We start from the raw sequence: 20,565 nt of genomic DNA on the forward strand, positions 1-20,565 counted from the left end.
CTGGACCCTATTCCAACTAAACTACTGAAATAGCTGCTTCCTGTGCTTGGCCCTCCTATGTTGAACATAATAAACGGCTCTCTATCCACCGGATGTGTACCAAACTCACTAAAAGTGGCAGTAATAAAGCCTCTCTTGAAAAAGCCAAACCTTGACCCAGAAAATATAAAAAACTATCGGCCTATATCGAATCTTCCATTCCTCTCAAAAATTTTAGAAAAGGCTGTTGCGCAACAACTCACTGCCTTCCTGAAGACAAACAATGTATACGAAATGCTTCAGTCTGGTTTTAGACCCCATCATAGCACTGAGACGGCACTTGTGAAGGTGGTAAATGACATTTTAATGGCATCGGACCGAGGCTCTGCATCTGTCCTCGTGCTCCTAGACCTTAGTGCTGCTTTTGATACCATCGATCACCACATTCTTTTGGAGAGATTGGAAACCCAAATTGGTCTACACGGACAAGTTCTGGCCTGGTTTAGATCTTATCTGTCGGAAAGATATCAGTTTGTCTCTGTGAATAGTTTGTCCTCTGACAAATCAACTGTAAATTTCGGTGTTCCTCAAGGTTCCGTTTTAGGACCACTATTGTTTTCACTATATATTTTACCTCTTGGGGATGTTATTCGAAAACATAATGTTAACTTTCACTGCTATGCGGATGACACACAGCTGTACATTTCAATTAAACATGGTGAAGCCCCAAAATTGCCCTTGCTAGAAGAATGTGTTTCAGACATAAGGAAGTGGATGGCTGCAAACTTTCTACTTTTAAACTCGGACAAAACAGAGATGCTTGTTCTAGGTCCCAAGAAACAAAGAGATCTTCTGTTGAATCTGACAATTAATCTTAATGGTTGTACAGTCGTCTCAAATAAAACTGTGAAGGACCTTGGCGTTACTCTGGACCCTGATCTCTCTTTTGAAGAACATATCAAGACCATTTCAAGGACAGCTTTTTTCCATCTACGTAACATTGCAAAAATCAGAAACTTTCTGTCCAAAAATGATGCAGAAAAATTAATCCATGCTTTTGTCACTTCTAGGTTAGACTACTGCAATGCTCTACTTTCCGGCTACCCGGATAAAGCACTAAATAAACTTCAGTTAGTGCTAAATACGGCTGCTAGAATCCTGACTAGAACCAAAAAATTTGATCATATTACTCCAGTGCTAGCCTCTCTACACTGGCTTCCTGTCAAAGCAAGGGCTGATTTCAAGGTTTTACTGCTAACCTACAAAGCATTACATGGGCTTGCTCCTACCTATCTCTCTGATTTGGTCCTGCCGTACATACCTACACGTACGCTACGGTCACAAGACGCAGGCCTCCTAATTGTCCCTAGAATTTATAAGCAAACAGCTGGAGGCAGGGCTTTCTCCTATAGAGCTCCATTTTTATGGAACGGTCTGCCTACCCATGTCAGAGACGCAAACTCGGTCTCAACCTTTAAGTCTCTACTGAAGACTCATCTCTTCAGTGGGTCATATGATTGAGTGTAGTCTGGCCCAGGAGTGGGAGGGTGAACGGAAAGGCTCTGGAGCAACGAACCGCCCTTGCTGTCTCTGCATGGCCGGTTCCCCTCTTTCCACTGGGATTCTCTGCCTCTAACCCTTTTACAGGGGCTGAGTCACTGGCTTACTGGGGCTCTCTCATGCCGTCCCTGGAGGGGGTGCGTCACCTGAGTGGGTTGAGTCACTGATGTGGTCATCCTGTCTGGGTTGGCGCCCCCCCCTTGGGTTGTGCCGTGGCGGAGGTCTTTGTGGGCTATACTCAGCCTTGTCTCAGGATGGTAAGTTGGTGGTTGAAGATATCCCTCTAGTGGTGTGGGGGCTGTGCTTTGGCAAAGTGGGTGGGGTTATATCTTTCCTGTTTGGCCCTGTCCGGGGGTGTCCTCGGAGTGGGCCACAGTGTCTCCTGACCCCTCCTGTCTCAGCCTCCAGTATTTATGCTGCAGTAATAGTTTATGTGTCGGGGGGCTAGGGTCAGTTTGTTATATCTGGAGTACTTCTCCTGTCCTATTCGGTGTCCTGTGTGAATCTAGGTGTGCGTTCTCTAATTCTCTCCTTCTCTCTTTCTCTCTCTCGGAGGACCTGAGCCCTAGGACCATGCCCCAGGACTACCTGACATGATGACTCCTTGCTGTCCCCAGTCCACCTGGCTGTGCTGCTGCTCCAGTTTCAACTGTTCTGCCTTAATATTATTCGACCATGCTGGTCATTTATGAACATTTGAACATCTTGGCCATGTTGTTATAATCTCCACCCGGCACAGCCAGAAGAGGACTGGCCACCCCACATAGCCTGGTTCCTCTCTAGGTTTCTTCCTAGGTTTTGGCCTTTCTAGGGAGTTTTTCCTAGCCACCGTGCTTCTACACCTGCATTGCTTGCTGTTTGGGGTTTTAGGCTGGGTTTCTGTACAGCACTTTGAGATATCAGCTGATGTACGAAGGGCTATATAAATACATTTGATTTGATTTGATTTGATAGGGGGCAGCATGTTCACGTTTGGATGAAAAGCGTGCCCAGAGTAAACTGCCTGCTACTCAGTCCCAGTTGCATATTATTAGTGGATCTGGATAGAAAACACTCTGAAGTTTCTAAAACTGTTTGAATGATGTCTGTGAGTATAACAGAACTCATATGGCAGGCAAAAACATGAGAAAAAATCCAACCAGGAAGTGGGAAATCTGAGGTTAGTTTTTCAAGTATTTGCCTATCCAAGATACAGTGTAAATTTGGTCCGATTGCACTTCCTAAGGCTTCCACTAGGTCAACAATCTTTAGAACCTTGTTTTAGGCTTCTACTGTGAAGAAGGAGAGAATGAAAGCAGTTTCAACCAGAGGTCTGGCAGAGTGCCTTGAGCTCAGTCAGGCGCACACCCGTGAGAGGTAGCTGCGTTCCATTGTATTTCTAAAGACAAAGGAATTCTCCAGTTGAAACATTATTGAAGATTTATGATAAAAACATCATAAAGATTGATTCTATACATCGTTTGACATGTTTCTACGAACTGTAACGGAACTTTTTGACTTTTTGTCTGGACTGCGAGTCGTGATTTTGGATTTGTGAACTAAACGCTCAAACAAAAAGGAGGAATTTGGACATAAATGATGGATTTATCGAACAAAACAAACATTTATTGTGGAAGTAGGATTCCTGGGAGTACATTATGATGAAGATCAAAGGTAAGTGAATATTTATAATGCTATTTCTGACTTCTGTTGACTCCACAACATGGTGGGTATCTGTATGGCTTGTTTTTGTGTCTGAGCGCCGTACTCAGATTATTGCATGGTGTGCTTTTTCCATAAAGTTTTTTTTGAAAATCTGACACAGCGTTTGCATTAACTTCTTATGGCTGCAGGGGCAGTATTGAGTAGCTTGGATAAAAGTTGCCGAGAGGTGCCCAGAGTAAACGGCTTGCTCCTCAGTCCCAGTTGCTTATATATGCATATTAGTAGTAGTATTGGATAGAAAACACTCTGAAGTTTCTAAAACTGTTTGAATGATGTCTGAGTATAACAGAACTCATATGGCAGGCAAAAACCTGAGAAGAAATCCAAACAGGAAGTGGGAAATCTGAGGTTGGTCAATTTTCAACCCAGACCCTATTGAATACACAGTGGGATATTGGTTATGTTGCATTTCCTAAGGCTTCCACTCGATGTCAACCGTCTTTAGAAACTTCATTGAGGCTTCTACTGTAATGTGGGGCCGGATGAGAATTCTTTGAGTCAGTAGTCTGGCAGAGAGCCAGGTCCTGGTCATGCTCATTTCACATGATAGCGACCTGCGTTCCATGGCTTTTCTACAGACAATGGAATTCTCCGGTTGGAACGTTATTGAAGATTTATGATAAAAACATCCTAAAGATTGATTCTATACTTAGTTTGAAATGTTTCTACGACCTGTAATATAACTTTTTGAAGTTTTCGTCCGACATTCGGCTGGACCTGCACGAGCGTTTGGATTAGTGTACTAAACGCCCTAGCAAAAGTAGCTACTTGGACATAAATAATGGACATTATCAAACAAATCCAACATTTATTGTGGAACTAGGATTCCTGGGAGTGCATTCTGATGAAGATCATCAAAGGTAAGGGAATATTTATAATGTTATTTCTGATTTCTGTTGACTCCAACATGGTGGATAAAAAAAATTTTTTTTCTGAGCGTGAAGTTTTTTAAAAATCTGACACAGCCTTTCCATGTCTAACAATTGTATTTTCATAGACATTTATAATGAGTATTTCTGTAAAATGATGTGGCTCTCTGCAATATCAACGGATGTTTTTGGAACTAGTGAACATAACGCGCCAATGTCTACTGAGATTGTTTTATATAAATATGAACTTTATCAAACAAAACATACATGTATTGTGTAACATGAAGTCCTATGAGTGTCATTTGATGAAGCTCATCAAAGGTTAGTGATTAATTTGATCTCTATTTCTGCTTTTTGTGACTCCTCTCTTTGGCTGGAAAAATGGCTGTGTTTTTCTGTGACTAGGTACTGACCTAACATAATCATTGGGTGTGCTTTCGTCGTAAAGCATTTTTAAAATCGGACACTGTGGTGGGATTAAGAACAAGTTTATCTTTAAAATGGTGTAAAATACTTGTATGTTTGAAGAATTTTAATTTTGAGATTTCTGTTGTTTGGCACATTCACTGGCTGTTGTCATATCGATCTCGTTAGCGGGATTTCAGCCGTAAGAAGTTAAAAGGCACAGTCAACTTAGTGTATGTAAACTTCTGACCCACTGGAATTGTGACACAGTGGATTATAAGTGAAATTGTTGGAAAAATTACTTGAGTCATGCACAAAGTAGATGTCCTAAACGATTTGCCAAAACTATAGTTTGTTAACAAGAAATGTGTGGAGTGGTTGAAAAATGAGTTTTAATGACTCCATCCTAAGTGTATGTAAACTTCCAACTTCAACTGTAGATCAAGGAACAGATCAAATCTATTTTTACCTGGAGTTTTTCCTTATTGTGGGCTACTACTTTTACCACCTTTAGTCTTGAAATCTTTGGTTGTTTACCACACTACTCTCTCTGTTTAGCATATGGATGTGAATCCTTATAGAGATGGGTGGGGCTAAAGCTCAAGAGGGTGTGAATGATGCTGAACCGGTGTAGACCAAGAAGAGCTCTCCAGTAGGTGTATCAAAACATTCAAGGGCAATTTTCTCAAAAGTGTTCCACCTTTCAAAGCATATTTACTTTCCCATTGTTCCTCAACTGCAGTGTATGATATACCATTTTCTAGCTCTTAGTCTCTATTTGTATCAAATGTAAAAAACACAATTTCAAATGTTGCTACATAGGACCAAATCCAGGCGGTGGGTTACATAAACTGTAATTGAAGTAAGACCATGCTCATAAAAAAAGCTGTCCTCTCTAATCTTAAACGGCACCGACAGCCACTGGTGGGAGCGCCCCTTACTCTCTCTCCTTCACACTCTTCACGGTCTCTACTGACACTTCAGTGAGCAGCAGCACAACATCCTGTGTCCAGGTTGGCCTGGCCTCTAGGAAGTGACCTCACCTCCTCTAAGGCCAGATAATACGTTTGACATCAGAAAGCAAAACACTAGCTGGGCTAGCTACAGTAATGAGGGATCCGTTCCCTCCGTTAGCCCCCAGTGTTCTGCTCTGCTCTCTGAGGGAGGCCAGGTGGTGTGACACACATGTGACTGATTAGGGACCAGGGGCTGTCCTGTAGGAGGCAGCAGCCATTAGCAGCATGGGATGACCTAGTCAAGGCCCTGGAATAGTCTTTACATAACACCTCAGACACAGCTCACATAACTTGTACTGGCCCACTTCTAAAAGTACTGTTAGTGTGTGGTGGGAAGGTGAGGGGATGTTCACTCTCAGAAGAAGTGAATGAGAGAGTATTGTATAAGAATGGGTCAGTATTATTCAACATGTAAGGTGTACGGGCTGTGTGCTAAACCAAAGGGGGGGATAGAGGGATGAGAGGTGTCCTTAACAGCCAGTCAGGTGGCAGCTTGGTGTTAGTAGGAGGATCTAGATATGATTAGGAAGGGTGGGGGCTTTCATAGTAATCCTTCCTGTCTGACTGAGAAGGCAGGGTTGTAGGTGCACGGAAACACACACACGCACGGAAACACACACACACAAACACGCACACACTCATTAAAAGCTACCATCTGGTCAGCCAATTACTGCCAGTGCCTAATATGTTTTTTTATTTTATTTATTTTTTATTTCACCTTTATTTAACCAGGTAGGCTAGTTGCGAACAAGTTCTCATTTACAACTGCGATCTGGCCAAGATAAAGCAAAGCAGTGCGACACAAAACAGAGTTACACATGGATTAAACAAACATATCACAACAGAAACAAGTCTATATACAGTATGTGCAAATGAGGTAAGATAAGGGAGGTAAGGCAATAAATAGGCCATAGTGGCGAAATAATTACACTTTAGCAATTAAACACTGGAGTGATAGATGTGCAGAAGATGAATGTGCAAGTAGAGATACTGGGGTGCAAAGGAGCAAAAAAATATATAACAGTATGGGGATGAGGTAGTTGGATGGGCTATTTACAGATGGGCTATGTACAGGTGCAGTGATCTGTGAGCTGCCCTGACAGCTGGTGCTTAAAGTTAGTGAGGGAGATTTGAGTCTTCAGTGATTTTTGCAATTCTTTCCAGTCATTGGCAGCAGAGAACTGGAAGGAAAGGCAGCCAAAGTAGGAATTGGCTTTGGGGGTGACCAGTGAAATATACCTGCTGGGTGCTGCTATGGTGACCAGTGAGCTGAGATAAGGCGGGGCTTTACCTAGCAAAAACTTGTAGATTACCTGGAGCCAGTGGGTTTGGCGACGAATATGAAACGAGGGCCAGCCAAAGAGGGCATACAGGTCGCAGTGGTGGGTGGTATATGGGGCTTTGGTGACAAAACGGATGGCACTGTGATAGACTGCAACCAATTTGCTGAGTAGAGTGTTGGAGGCTATTTTGTAAATGACATCGCCGAAGTCAAGGATCGGTAGGATGGTCAGTATTAATGTGAACTGGGTACTGAGACCCCCAAATTAAACACAGACCCCCACACTCCTTACCTTATCCACAAGCACACTCAAATACAGCTCACCCTAACACTACTGTAACTTAACCTGTGTGCTTGACATACTGTACGTAGGTCTAGGCCTTCCACTGATGTCTGTGGTCTTTTTCCTATCTATCTATGTGGAGGTATTTGTGTGAGAGATGTGAGGGGCCTTTGGCAGTTAGCTGTAGCTTTGTTTCTCATTGTGTGGTTATGTCTGGACTGTATAAACGTCCTCTGATATCAGCGAAAACAAACAGTTGAAGCGGCTGGAGAGGTGCTGGAGGGGAGGATAAGAGATGAGGGGAGCAGTTGGACGGGGGAAGCAAGGAGGGACGGGGAGGAAGCAGGGAGGAACAAGGGGGGAAAGCAGGGAGGGATGAGGGGAAAAGGGAGGGACGGGGGGGAGGCAGGGAGGGACGGGGGAAGCAGGGAGGGACGGGGGAAGCAAGGAGGGACGGGGAGGAAGCAGGGAGGAACAGGGGGAAAGCAGGGAGGGATGAGGGGAAAAGGGAGGGACGGGGGGAAGGCAGGGAGGGATGAGGGGAAGCAGGGAGGGACGCGGGGGATGCAGGGATGGACACGGGGGATGCAGGGATGGACACGGGGGATGCAGGGATGACACGGGGGAAGCAGGGATGGACACGGGGGAAGCAGGGATGGACACGGGGGATGCATGGATGGACACGGGGGATGCAGGGAGAGACGGGGGAAGCAGGGAGAGACGGGGGAAGCAGGGAGAGACGGGGATGGACACGGGGGAAGCAGGGAGAGACGGGGGAAGCAGGAAGACAAGGGGGAAGCAGGGAGAGACAGGGATGGACACGGGGGAAGCAGGGAGGATGGGGGAAGCAGGGAGAGACGGGGGAAGCAGGGAGAGACGGGGGAAGCAGGGAGGGACGGGGATGGACACGGAGGAAGCAGGGAGGATCGGGGAAGCAGGGAGAGACGGGGGAAGCAGGGAGAGACGGGGGAAGCAGGGAGAGACGGGGGAAGCAGGGAGGGACGGGGAAAGCAAGGGCATTCTTCTCTCTGGGCTGGGTGACGGAACTGTGCTGGAACGAGCACCCCCCACAATCACCACAGAGGTCAGGCAGAACACACAGAGAAAGAGAGAGAGAGAGAGAGAGAGAGAGAGAGAGCGGGGTTAAGGGAGACAGAGAGAAACTAGCCCTTTTTCTCACTGTCTGGCCCTCCCTCTTCCTCTGCCTACCCTCCCTCCCTCATGCTCTCCCTTTATTCTTCTTTCTCTCTCTCTCCTACTCGCTCGCTCTCCCTCTCTCCCTCTATCCCCCCCTCTCCCTCTCCCCCTCTCTCTCTCTCCCTCCCTCTCTCCCTCTCTCTCCCTTTCTCTCCCTCTCTATCTCCCTCTCACCCTCTCTCCCTCTCTCTCTCCCCCTTTCTCTCCCTCTCTCTCCCTCTCTCCCTCTCTCTCTCCCTCTCTCCCTCTCTCTCTCTCTCTTCACTCTCCCTTGTCCGTCAGTTTTTTCTCTCTCATGTCCTTTGTTTTCTTTCCCCCTCTATTTCATATCCAAACAGCTTAATCAGTCTAAATGGCATTCCTAAAGCAACATATGTTGCCAAAGCTGAATCATGTACAGGATAACTGAATCATGTACAGGATAAATATCTCTATAATATCTGCATAAACGTTTTGCATTGATAACGAGGAGCACCAGCTGTTACTAATGGCCCTCCCATTGGTCTCTCCACCTCTCTATCCCTTGCCTTGTCACCTTCACTTGTTCTCCTAGCCCAATTCTCATCCCTCTCTCTCTCTGACAGGAGAACCAGCAGCAGAGCCTTCCTGCTCTTCAGTCTTACCCTTCAGTCACCCTCTGAACGACCAAGACTGAGGAGAGGCTGCTGGACACATCACTATGACAACCACTAACAGAAACAGAAAAAAAACACTAGCCATCCATCCCCCATATGACCTCACCCCTCCTATTGCAGAAGATAACCTAAAACTATATGAGAGATTTCTCTTACATTTTATCTTTATTTAACTAGGCAAGTCACTTAAGAACAAATTCTTATTTAGGAACAGTGGGTTAACTGCCTTGTTCAGGAGGAAAATGACAATTTTTTACCTTGTCAGCTCAGCGATTTGAACAAGCAACCTTCAGTTTTTTTATTTTATTTAACCAGGCAAGTCAGTTAAGAACAAATTCTTATTTTCAATGACGGCCTAGGATTTGCCGTCAGAACGACAGATTTGAACTTGCAACCTTCCGGTTACTAGTCCAATGCTCTAACCACTAGGCTACCCTGCCACCCCACATACTACCACCTAGAAAAGACCATCAAAATGACCCAGGAGTAATGTATAGAGCGGGGGTTCCCAAACTGCGGGGCACAGGGGCTTTCACCTGACTCTTGAAAGTTGTAATAGTAGAACGCAAAATGTGCCATTTCGAAAGTGGGTGGTGCATAATCAGTTGTCCTCTTGTACTGTCAGTCATTGCATACCTCAGAGAGCTATTTAGAACTTATCAGAAATGTCCAGATCAAAACATAGTTTTTTTTAGCCCATAGATGTTTTTGTAAAGTTCGAGTCACGCAAATATCACATGAATACACATTAGACATGGCAAAATGTATAGAATTGCAAGAAAATTTGCTTTAAACTGCTAAATGTTCTCTGCAACCCATGACAAAATGTGTAGAATTGCAGGAAATAAGCTTTAAATCTGCAAATGTTCTCTCCCCCAACAAGAGGGGTGTGAACAATTTGTGTCATGAACAGTGCTTGTGCCCATAGAAATAGACAATGTGGAAGGGGGGGCCTGAGTGAAAAAGTTTGGGAACCCCTGATAAGAGGACACATCTTCTCCTCATGAGTGGGATGTGGCCATGTGTGTCTCAGTCTCTTACCTCCCTCTCCTTGAGCTTCATAGCCAGGACCAGCTGGTGGCGGTGGTTGGTCAGGGCCTCGCGGTAGTTCCCCTTGGAGAAGAATGCTGAGCCCAGGTTGCCATGGGCACGGCATTCACCTGTTTGGTCACCTGGAGCAGAGGAGGAAAGGGAGGAGAAAGGACATGTCACTCCAGGACAGTTTGGGACAAAGGACAGTGTTCCCTATACAAAATCCTCTGAGAACATAATCAATACTTTGTAAGCATCTGTATACTTGTTTGTTTACCACTCAGGTTATATACAGTACAACAGGAAAATCACTACTAAATGTGCTGTCATTCAGTGTAGATTTACAGGGCAGTCATGGTCCTCCACCATCTTAGAGCAATGATGCAGTGATGCGTTGGATCTCCTTGACACTGACATCCCATTACGTCCTTAAATGGAGTACTGGGCGTTCTAAGCTGCTGTACAGACAGAGCTCCACAGTAGAAGTAGACCTGCTAAACCTGACCTCCGGGCCCTAGTGGGGTGAGAGGTGGAGAAGGGGAGGCCTTATTACATCTGCCTGATAGACAGGCCCCCCCATACAGAGCCATAGAGCCAGGCTCTCTACCTAAAAACCACAGCACTCTGCTCCATCCAGACCCTTATCTCCTGCTGCTCTGCTATACACTGCCCACTTATGTGTCAAACTGTGTGGGGTCAGGAGAGTCAGACAATCTGGGCTGCCTTACACTCACAGTAACTCAGGGCCAGATAGAGACACACCAATACACACAGATACGAACGTAAATAAACAGACAAAAACACACACACAAACATGCACCCCTGTGGTCTCACCTAGTGTCTTGGAAACCTCCAGGTCTTGCTGCATATATCCGGTGCTCTTCTCTGCATTGCCCAGGGACCAGTGGGCGCTGCTGAGGGCTGAGAAGACGGAGCCACGCAGCTTGAGGCTGCAGGTACCGATCTTTAACGCGGCCTCCAGGACCACCACGGATGCGGTGTGGTGGGCCGCCGTCAGCAGCTCCTGACCAATCACTGACACCACCACGAATGGACTCTTGTCCAGCTTCATCTTCTGCAGCTGCTGGTAGGTGGGTTCTAGGGACTCTATGTGGAGGGAGGGAGGGAGGGGAGAGGAGGGGGTTAGGGATGGTCATGATGGGGGCTACTGGACTCATTCAGATAGCTTTTTTGTATTTCTTTCAGTTTCATGGAATACACAAGGTTCTCCATACTGCAGCTCACGAACAATGACTGTATACTGCTTAGGTCAATTACTGTACACTAGTCACGTTGATTGGTTCACCAGAATATCTTGTAAGATGGAAAATCTTAATAGCTCCATATAAACTCATCCCAGTCCTCAGTGCATCTAGTTAAGTCTGACACAACAACTGTATAATCGTGTAACCAACGATTACGGATGAAAAGCATCATGAAAATAAAATAATCATCATAACTGTTTTGATATACAGTACCAGTCAAAAGTTGACACAACAACTCATTCAAGGGTTTTTCTTTATATTTACTATTTTCTACATTGTATAATAATAGTGACGACATCAAAACTATGAAATAGCACAGATGGATACATGTAGTAACCAAAAAAGTGTTAAACAATTCAAAATATATTTTATATTTGAGATTCTTCAAAGTAGCCTCCCTTTGCCTTGCTTTGTACACTCTTGGCATTCTCTCAACCAGATTCACTTGGAATGCTTTTCCAACAGTCTTGAAGGAGATCCCACATATGCTTAGCAACTGTTGGCTGCATTTCCTTCACTCTGCGGTCCAACTCATCCCAAACCATCTTAATTGGGTTGAGGTCGGGTGATTGTAGAGGCCAGGTCATCTGATGCAGCACTCCATCACTCTCCTTCTTGGTCAAATAGCCCTTACACAGCTGGTTAAGTGTGCCTTGATTCTAAACAAATCACAGACAGTGTTACCAGCAGAACACCCCCACACTATCACACCTCCTCCTCCATGCTTCACAGTGGGAACAACACATGTGGAGATCCTCCATTCACCTCAACCAGCTTCATGAGCTAGTCACCTGGAATGCATTTCAATTAACAGGTGTGACTTGTTTAATGTTAATTTGTGGAATTTCTTTCCTTATTAATGCATTTGATCCAATCAGCTGTGTTGTGACAAGGTAGGCGTGGTATACAGAAGACAGCCCTATTTGGCAAAAGTCCATATTATGGCAAAACAGCTAAAATAAGCAAAGAGAATTGACAGTCGATCATTACTTTAAGACATGAAGGTCAGTCAATGTGGAAAATTTTAAGAACTTTGAACGTTTCTTCAAGTGCAGTCGCAAAAACCATCAAGCATTATGATGAAATTGGCTCTCACGAGGACCGCCACAGGGAAGACCCAGAGTTGCCTCTGCTGCAGAGGATAAGTTCATTAGAGTTACCAGCCTCAGAAATTGCAGCCAAAATAAATGCTTCACAGAGTTCAAGTAACAGACACATCTCAACATCAACTGTTCAGAGGAGACTGCGTGAATCAGGCCTTCATGGTCAAATTGCTGCAAAGAAACCACTACTTATGGACACCAATAAGAAGAATAGACTTGCTTGAGCCAAGAAAAAAGAGCAATGGACATTAGACCTGTGGAAATCTGTCCTTTGGTTTGATGAGTCCATATTTGAGACACAGAGGCTGAGGACACAGAGGCTGTGTAAGGGCTATTTAACCAAGAAGGAGAGTGATGGAGTGCTGCATCAGATGCCCTGGCCTTCAAAATCACCTGACCTCAACCCAATTAAACCTGATTACTGCTTACAAGCAAAAACTAAAAGCAGGAAGTACAAGTGACTCGCTCAATACAGAAGTGGTCAGATGACACGGATGCTACACTTCAGGACTGTTTTGCTAGCACAGACATGGAATATGTTCCGGGATTCATCCAAAGGCATTGAGGAGTATACCACCTCAGTCAACACCGGCTTCATCAATAAGTGCATCGATGATGTCATCCCCACAGTGACCATATGTACATTTCCCAACCAGAAGCCATGAATTACAGGCAACATCCGCACCGAGCTAAAGGCTAGAGCTACAGCATTAAAGGAGCTGGACACTATTCCGGACGCTTATAACGAACCATCAAACAGGCAAAGCATCAATGCAGGACTAAGATTGAATGCTACTACACCGGCTCTGACACTCGTCAGATGTGGCAGGGCTTGAAAACTATTACGGACTACAAAATTAAACCCAGCCGCGAGCTGCCCAGTGACGAGAGCCTACCAGATGAGCTAAATGCCTTTTATGCTCGCTTTGAGGTGAGAAACACTGAAGCATGTATGAGAGCACCAGCTGTTCCGGACGACTGTGTGATCACGCTCTCCATAGCCGATGTGAACAAGACCTTTAAACACGTCAACATTCACAAAGCCGCGGGGCCAGACAGATTACCAGGACGTGTACTCAAAGCATGCGCGGACTAGTTGCCAAGAGTGTTCACTGACATTTTCAACCTCTCCCTGGCCGAGTCTGTAATAACTACATGTTTCAAACAGATCACCATTGTCCCTGTGCCCAAGATAGCGAAGGTAAACTTCCTAAATGATTACCTGCCTGTAGCACTCTCGTCGATAACCATGAAGTGCTTTGAAAGGCTGTGGTCATGGCTCACAACACCATAATGCCAGAAACCCTAAACCCACTCCAATTAGCATTCCTCCCCAACAGATCCACAGATGACGCAATCTCAATCGCACTCCACACTGGACAAAAAAAAATGTGAGAATGCTGTTCATTGACTACAGCTCAGCGTTCAACACCATAGTGCCCACAGAGCGCATCACGAAGACAAGGACCATGGGACTAAACACATCCCTCTGCAACTGGATCCTTGACTTCCTGACGGGCCGCTCCCAGGTGGTAAAGGTAGGTAACAACACATCTGCCACGCTGATCCTCAACACTGGGACCCCCCAGGGGTGCGTGCTTAGTTCCCAGTGCTAGGCCTGATCATCGACAATGATGAGACAGCCTATAGGGAGGAGGTCAGAGACCTGGCAGTGTGGTGCCAGGACAATAACCTCTCTCTCAATGTGAGCAAGACATAAGTAAGCAGCAAAGCACCCCCACAAAATCATGCTGCCACGCCCGTGCTTCACGGTTGGGATGGTGTTCTTCGGCTTGCAAGCCTCCCCCTTTTTCCTCCAAACATAACGATGGTCATTATGGCCAAACAGGTCTATTTTTGTTTCATCAGACCAGAGGACATTTCTCCAAAAAGTACAATATTTGTCGCCATATGCAGTTGCAAACCATAGTCTGGCTTTTTTATGGCCGTTTTGGAGCAGCGGCTTCTTCCTTGATGAGCGGCCTTTCAGGTTATGTCGATATAGGACTCGTTTTACTGTGGATATAGATACTTTTGTACCTGTTTCCTCCAGCATCTTCACAAGGTCCTTTGCTGTTGCTCTGGGATTGATTTGCACTTTTCGCACCAAAGTACGTTAATCTCTAGGAGACAGAACGCGTCTCCTTCCTGAGCGGAATGACGGCTGCGTGGTCCCATGGTGTTTATACTTGTGTACTATTGTTTGTACAGATGGACGTGGTACCTTCAGTCATTCGAAATTGCTCCCAAGGATGAACCAGACTTGTGGAGGTCTACAATTTTTTTCTGAGGACTTGGCTGATTCCTTTTGATTTTCCCATGATGTCAAGCAAAGAGGCACTGAGTTTGGAAGTAGGCCTTGAAATACATCTACAGGTACACATCCACTTGACTCAAATGATGTCAATTAGCCTATCAGAAGCTTCTAAAGCCATGACATCATTTTATGTACTTTTGCAAGCTGTTTAAAAGGCACAGTCAACTTAGTGTATGTACACTTCTGACCCACTGGAATTGTGATACAGTGAATTACAAGTTAAATAATCTGTCTGTAAACAATTGTTGGAAAAATTACTTGTGCCATGCACAAAGTAGATGTCCTAACAGACTTGCCAAAACTATAGTTTGTTAACAGGAAATTTGTGGAGTGGTTGAAAAACAAGTTTTAATGACTCCAACCTAAGTGTATGTAAACTTCCAACTTCAACTGTATTTGTTTTTTTCTTCTGTGTGTAGCGAACAGCTGACTGAAGACAGGACGGCTGGGCATTCGTGTGGTTGAGTCCGTTTCAGCGGTAACATGGACTCTTTACAACATGATTCTACTTTATTGCGCCTTGCTGAAACAAGCAAGTGTTGTAGCAGACGAGTTGCCTCTTTAGTTGCCCAGGCAACGCCCCCTCCCTGCAGCAGAAGCACATGCAGTCAGGAGCGGAGGAGAGAAGAAAATCTGTGTCTAATATATTTTTGGCTGACCAATAACCGTCATCCAAAATTCCATGACTGTCACATCTACTGTGTTTCAGGGAGCGCAATCAGTGTGTCTTTTGTTGGCTAAATGAGCTGAGCTTGTCTGAGTGATTGCTTTAGAACATGGATTTCACTGACAAACAAGACAAGCATATGAATACACCATTCACAGGTACCACTATTATTGGCAATTTAATACAGGGCAATTTCAAAGACCACTAAAAAAAAGCAGCACAGTGAAATTATATTTCTATGTTCTCTTCATTTTTTCATTTGATGTTGCAGTTTGAGAGAGAAAAGAAAAGCCTGAGTGGGTTTTGAGGGCCGGTGAGTGTTAAGAGTGATGGTGAACATGCTGCTGTAACACACAGGGGAGAGAGGCAGAGGAATGCAGAGCGGAGAGGAGACACACAAGGTGACCTTTGGGAAGGCTGAAAATGCACACAATACTATAAATCAACTGTGGGCAACGCAAGGTTTGGGATCCACAGCCCCTCCAGATTACTGACATTACCCGCCAGCCAGCCTGCCAGCCAGCCCGCCAGACAGAAAATTGGGAGACTGACAGGGTGGGGGACGGGACAGGGGTGACATCCTGTGTGTGAATGTGTGTGTGCGCGTACCTGCCTGTGTGTGTTTGCTGTATGTGTGAGTGTATGTACTGTATATGTGAGTGCAAGTGTGTGAACATGAGGGGGAATATGAAATATACCTGTGCCCCTTCTGCAAATATTTTTAGCAGAGTTGCAGTTAATTAGGTCAACTCCTCCCCCACATAGGTTTTTCTGTAATGTACCTACCTGTCCAAGGCAGATCGTGTCTGCAGTCAAATGTACTGAATGCCTGCTACTGTATCAGTCATGCCCATGCACTTAAAGACCATGACACTCATTGGTTCAGACAAACACTTACAAACAACAAAATACACATGAACATGATCTGAATAGCCTGGTGGTAGTAGCAAGCCACCCAGACTGAAACTAATATTCACCACACACAAACAGAATGATCCACGTCTATAGTCTTCACAGAAGCATTCAAAAATATCATTGATGATGCTATTTCAAGTGCATCCAAGTGCATCACTTGTGTTCCAGCGGTTGGCAGAATGTAACGCTAGCAGAAACACTGTGCATATCACATATCATATCCATTCATAGCTGGTAATTGTATTCAAAGTGATACACAGAGTAGTGTCATAAATCAAACATTGCTATCTCTCTCTCCGTCTTTCTCTTTTTCTCTCTCTCTCCGTCACAGTCTTATTCTCTCTCTTTCCCAAGTCCAAGCTCCAGAGTTTCAGCAACAGGGCCTTCTCCAGGGATGATCCAAGGCTCTGGAACTCCTTCCCTCCAGCCATCCATGACTATGAATCCATCACCATCGTTTAGTCCCTCCTAAAGCCCAACCTCTTCACCTTGGCCTACCTCTAAGCCCCTCCCCACAGACACTCTCTCCCACACACGCTCTCTCTATTCCCCCCCCCACACACACACACACACAACACCTGCTCGCTCACTCATACACTGACACATCACATTCTTTCCTCTCCTTTAAGCTCCTCCCCTTCTCTTTGTTTCATGTTTTGTTACATCCTGCTGTTAGACTGGCGTTGTCTGGTTTTGATATCTCGGGTTAGTTTCATTGAAAAGTCCTATATAAGTCCCATGTACTATTATTACCAATCCTTTTACAAACATAGAGTAAATATCATCCACATGTACATAAACAGGTACAGTACATTCATATATAGTTCCTTCTCCTGCTCTCAGGCTTGGTCTCATAAAGGGGAGGCCCTGGGAGGTTGGTGACCATTACAAACCCAGGTAGCGTACATTCTGTTTTCCCCTGCCCTTAAATACAACCATGACTCATTTCACCTTCCCATTTCACGAGCCATTCTCTTCTTTGGGTCTGTGACTGTGAAGAGGCAGAGAGCTGACTGCTGAGAGGGCTAAATTCCTCCTGTACCCTACGTTTGTTTTCATGCATCTCCATACATACTAAAAAGAACATACTAAAAGTACTATATTTTCTCATCATCATGATCAATATGGAGACATTGTTTATTATGGTGACATTGTCTCTCCTCCAACCCTAAGAGCTCAGTCAGAGAACTTCAGAGCTGGTCCAAGATAATAATAATTATAATTTTGTGAGTTCTTATATTTGTCCTGTTTCACACATGCACAAGTGTGTATTATACGCATGAGTGAATTTGAAATGTGTTTTTTGCATATCCCAACTCTCCCTGAGATTCCCTCGGAGATTGGGGTCATGGTAAGGGTCAACCATTATCAACGGCGACACTGGAGCAATTAGGGTTAAGTGCATTGCTCAAACGCACATCAACAGATGTTTCATCTTATCAGCTCGGGGATTCAAACTAGCAACCTTTCGCTTACTGGCCCAACACTCTAAACACTAGGCTACCTGCGGCCCAAGTTCACGGGACAAACAGAACAGAAGAGAGCAAAGCCCATTCACTCTCAACACTGACTACTGATTGGGCTTGATTTCTCTCATTTCATTTCACACAGCGATATTCACCGCAGGAAAAAAATATGCATCAAAACCTTGATATCTGAGGAGTTTGAAGCTGAAAATGATCATAGGCGGCAGAGAAGAGAGCCGGGTATATAGAGGGTTCTGAGAGCAGTTTCCCCTCCTTTAAAAAGCTCTTTGTTGTGGGAAACACAAAGGCTTAGAGTACAGTTGAATTCTGGACTCATGGAAAATCTTTCAGATCTATACGAGGAGGAGAGAGGGAACTAACGTCTGTGTTGCGTCGTGTGGGGAAAATTGTTTGGCAAAGCCACAGTGACAATGTGAGAATGTAATATTGTTATACTAAAGTAAACACAAACAGTGGTGATGGTGTGCTTCAGGGGAATTTCATACACACTTTTTGTCTCCTTGAAGACAAAGGACTTGAATATGTTTTCTTACTTTCATTATTTCTGTGCTTTGTTCACTGTTTGAATGAGCACACCTTTATCTGTCTCGCTACGCCCAATGACTAAACATGTAAAGAAAAACATTCAAGTGAATTTGAAGACTAAACAGATGTATGTGTTGTCCTGAAAACAACAAGTAGCTACTTGACTACAGGTTGGATGTATATCATTAGTATCCACATGGTTCTGTTCATCTTCTTCATTACACTTCAACCCTGTATTTAACTAGCTGGGGCAAAAGTTTAGTAAGACCCTAGCGACACCAAACTCCAAGCGAGGGGAAAATGAAATGAGTGGATTTGGTAATCCCCAGGTAATCCTGGGAGGGGTGTGTTACACGGACGATAAGACGGGCTGGCAGCAACACGCCATCTACGACTTCAGCGAGAGAAAGCAACGCTTTCCTACCTTTTCCTTATCACAGGGTTTTGGCTGCACAACACTGATTATCCTCCCTGTTTGCTGGCGTAACGCTGATTATCTTCCCCCTATGCCAGGAGCCCCTCTGAGAGGATCATTGCTCTTAATCCCCCGACCTAGCCCCCCCTAACAAACCTTGGACTGGCGCCCTCCCTCCGTCGCTAGCTGCTTCCCTCCCTGGCACCATGGGAAACGTGGTAAACAATTAAGAGATTAAAAAGCCTGGGCCAAGAGCTTCTCCTTTTCTACTGAGAGAGAGGCCCAGTCAGGTCCATTGTGTTTAGTGTTGGGCCCACTCTCCAGTCCTTTTGCTGTTAGGCTTCCAGTGACAAGGTTTATGTAATCAATGTACCTCAGATGGGTTTTTCACTCAGTGCTTGTTTTTCCCATGTATTCAGATACAGCCTTTCGCTAACAGGGATTGACAGAGGCGCTCTATGCAGCCTAAAACACAATGGCTCCTCTCTGAACAGAACAGAAGACAGACATGTGGATCCACTCTCTCTGATCTCTCTCACACATCATGGAGCAGGGAAGTCAGAGTTTACTGAAAGGCCTGGATATTAAGCTACTTGGAGTTGGAAAATAGGCTTCATCGAGGGCAGACAAGGGCTGTGTTGTTGGATGTTTATTATGATAAATAAGTATCTTTCTGATCAACCTGACCGATAATCAGTCACACATACACTGAGACAGACAGACAGACAGACAGACAGACAGACAGACAGACAGACAGACAGACGGTGTAAAGACATACAGTAGTCACTCTGACAGACAGCTAGAGTCACACTGACACATTAATTGACTGACGAGGATGAAGATTAGCAACATTTAGACCGTTAGAAAGACAGAGGAAAACAAAGAGAGATAGTAAGACAGAAGTGTTACCTCGTAGTGGGGACTTCATGGCAGCCTCCACCATGCCAACCAGTAGCTGCAGGCTCTTGGGGTCTTGGGCCAGCCCCGAGGCGAAGGCGGCCAACGCGTCGGCATGGCGACCAAGGTACTGAAGGGCAACACCCTGTCGGAAGTATGCCTGTGGAGAGGAGAGAGAGAGGGAGAGGGAAGGAAAGGGAGTTAGACCCAATCAAATCATGAGAAAACAAAAAGATAATTACTTAACACATTGGAAAGAATTAACAAAAACACTGAGCAAACTAGAAAGCTATTTGGCACTAAACAGGGAGTACACAGTGGCAGAATACCTGATCACTGTGACTGACCCAAAATGTAAGAAATCTTTGACGATGTACAGACTCAGTGAGCATAGTCTTGCTATTGAGAAAGGCCACCAAATGCAGACCTGGCTCTCAAGAGAAGACAGGCTATGTGCTCACTGCCCACAAAAAGGTGGAAACTGAGCAGCACTTCCTAACCTCCTGCCAAATGTATGACTATTAGAAACACATATTTCCCTCAGATTACACACACCCACAAAGAATTTCAAAACAAATCCAATTTTGATAAAATCCCATAGCTATTGGAAGAAATACCACAGTATGCAATCACAGCAGCAAGATTTGTGACCTGTTGCCACAAGAAAAGGACAACCAGTGAAGAACAAAAACCATTGTAAATACAACCTATATTTATGTTGATTTATTTTCCCTTTTGTACTTTAACTATTTGCACATCATCACAACACTGTATATAGACATAATATGACATTTGAAATGTCTTTATTCTTTTGGAACTTTTGTGAGTGTAATGTTTACTGTATATTTTGTATTGTTTATTTATCTTTTTACTTGCTTTGGCAATGTAAACATGTGTTTCCTATGTCAATAAAACCCTTCAATTGAAATTGAATTGAGAGTGAGAAGTCACTACAGCAGTCTAGCTTCACAGCATGGGGCTGCAAACAAACACATTACCAGACACTCATTTA

At 44.8% G+C, this 20,565-nt stretch overlaps 1 protein-coding gene across 2 annotated transcripts in view; it reads right to left on the reverse strand.

The window, feature by feature from the left end:
- LOC139389960 (tetratricopeptide repeat protein 28-like) overlaps positions 1–20,565 on the reverse strand; it is a 208,419-nt gene that overhangs the window by 92,235 nt on the left and 95,619 nt on the right. For both annotated transcript variants that reach the window (XM_071137012.1, XM_071137011.1), the window contains exons 2-4: positions 19,566–19,713; positions 10,797–11,069; positions 9,972–10,102 (exon numbers count right to left, since the gene is read on the reverse strand). In XM_071137012.1, coding sequence (XP_070993113.1) covers positions 9,972–10,102; positions 10,797–11,069; positions 19,566–19,713 — 552 coding nt within the window. The remainder of the gene's footprint in view (positions 1–9,971; positions 10,103–10,796; positions 11,070–19,565; positions 19,714–20,565) is intronic.

Source organism: Oncorhynchus clarkii, chromosome 30 (assembly GCF_045791955.1).
Source record: "Oncorhynchus clarkii lewisi isolate Uvic-CL-2024 chromosome 30, UVic_Ocla_1.0, whole genome shotgun sequence".
Classification (NCBI taxonomy): domain Eukaryota; kingdom Metazoa; phylum Chordata; class Actinopteri; order Salmoniformes; family Salmonidae; genus Oncorhynchus; species Oncorhynchus clarkii.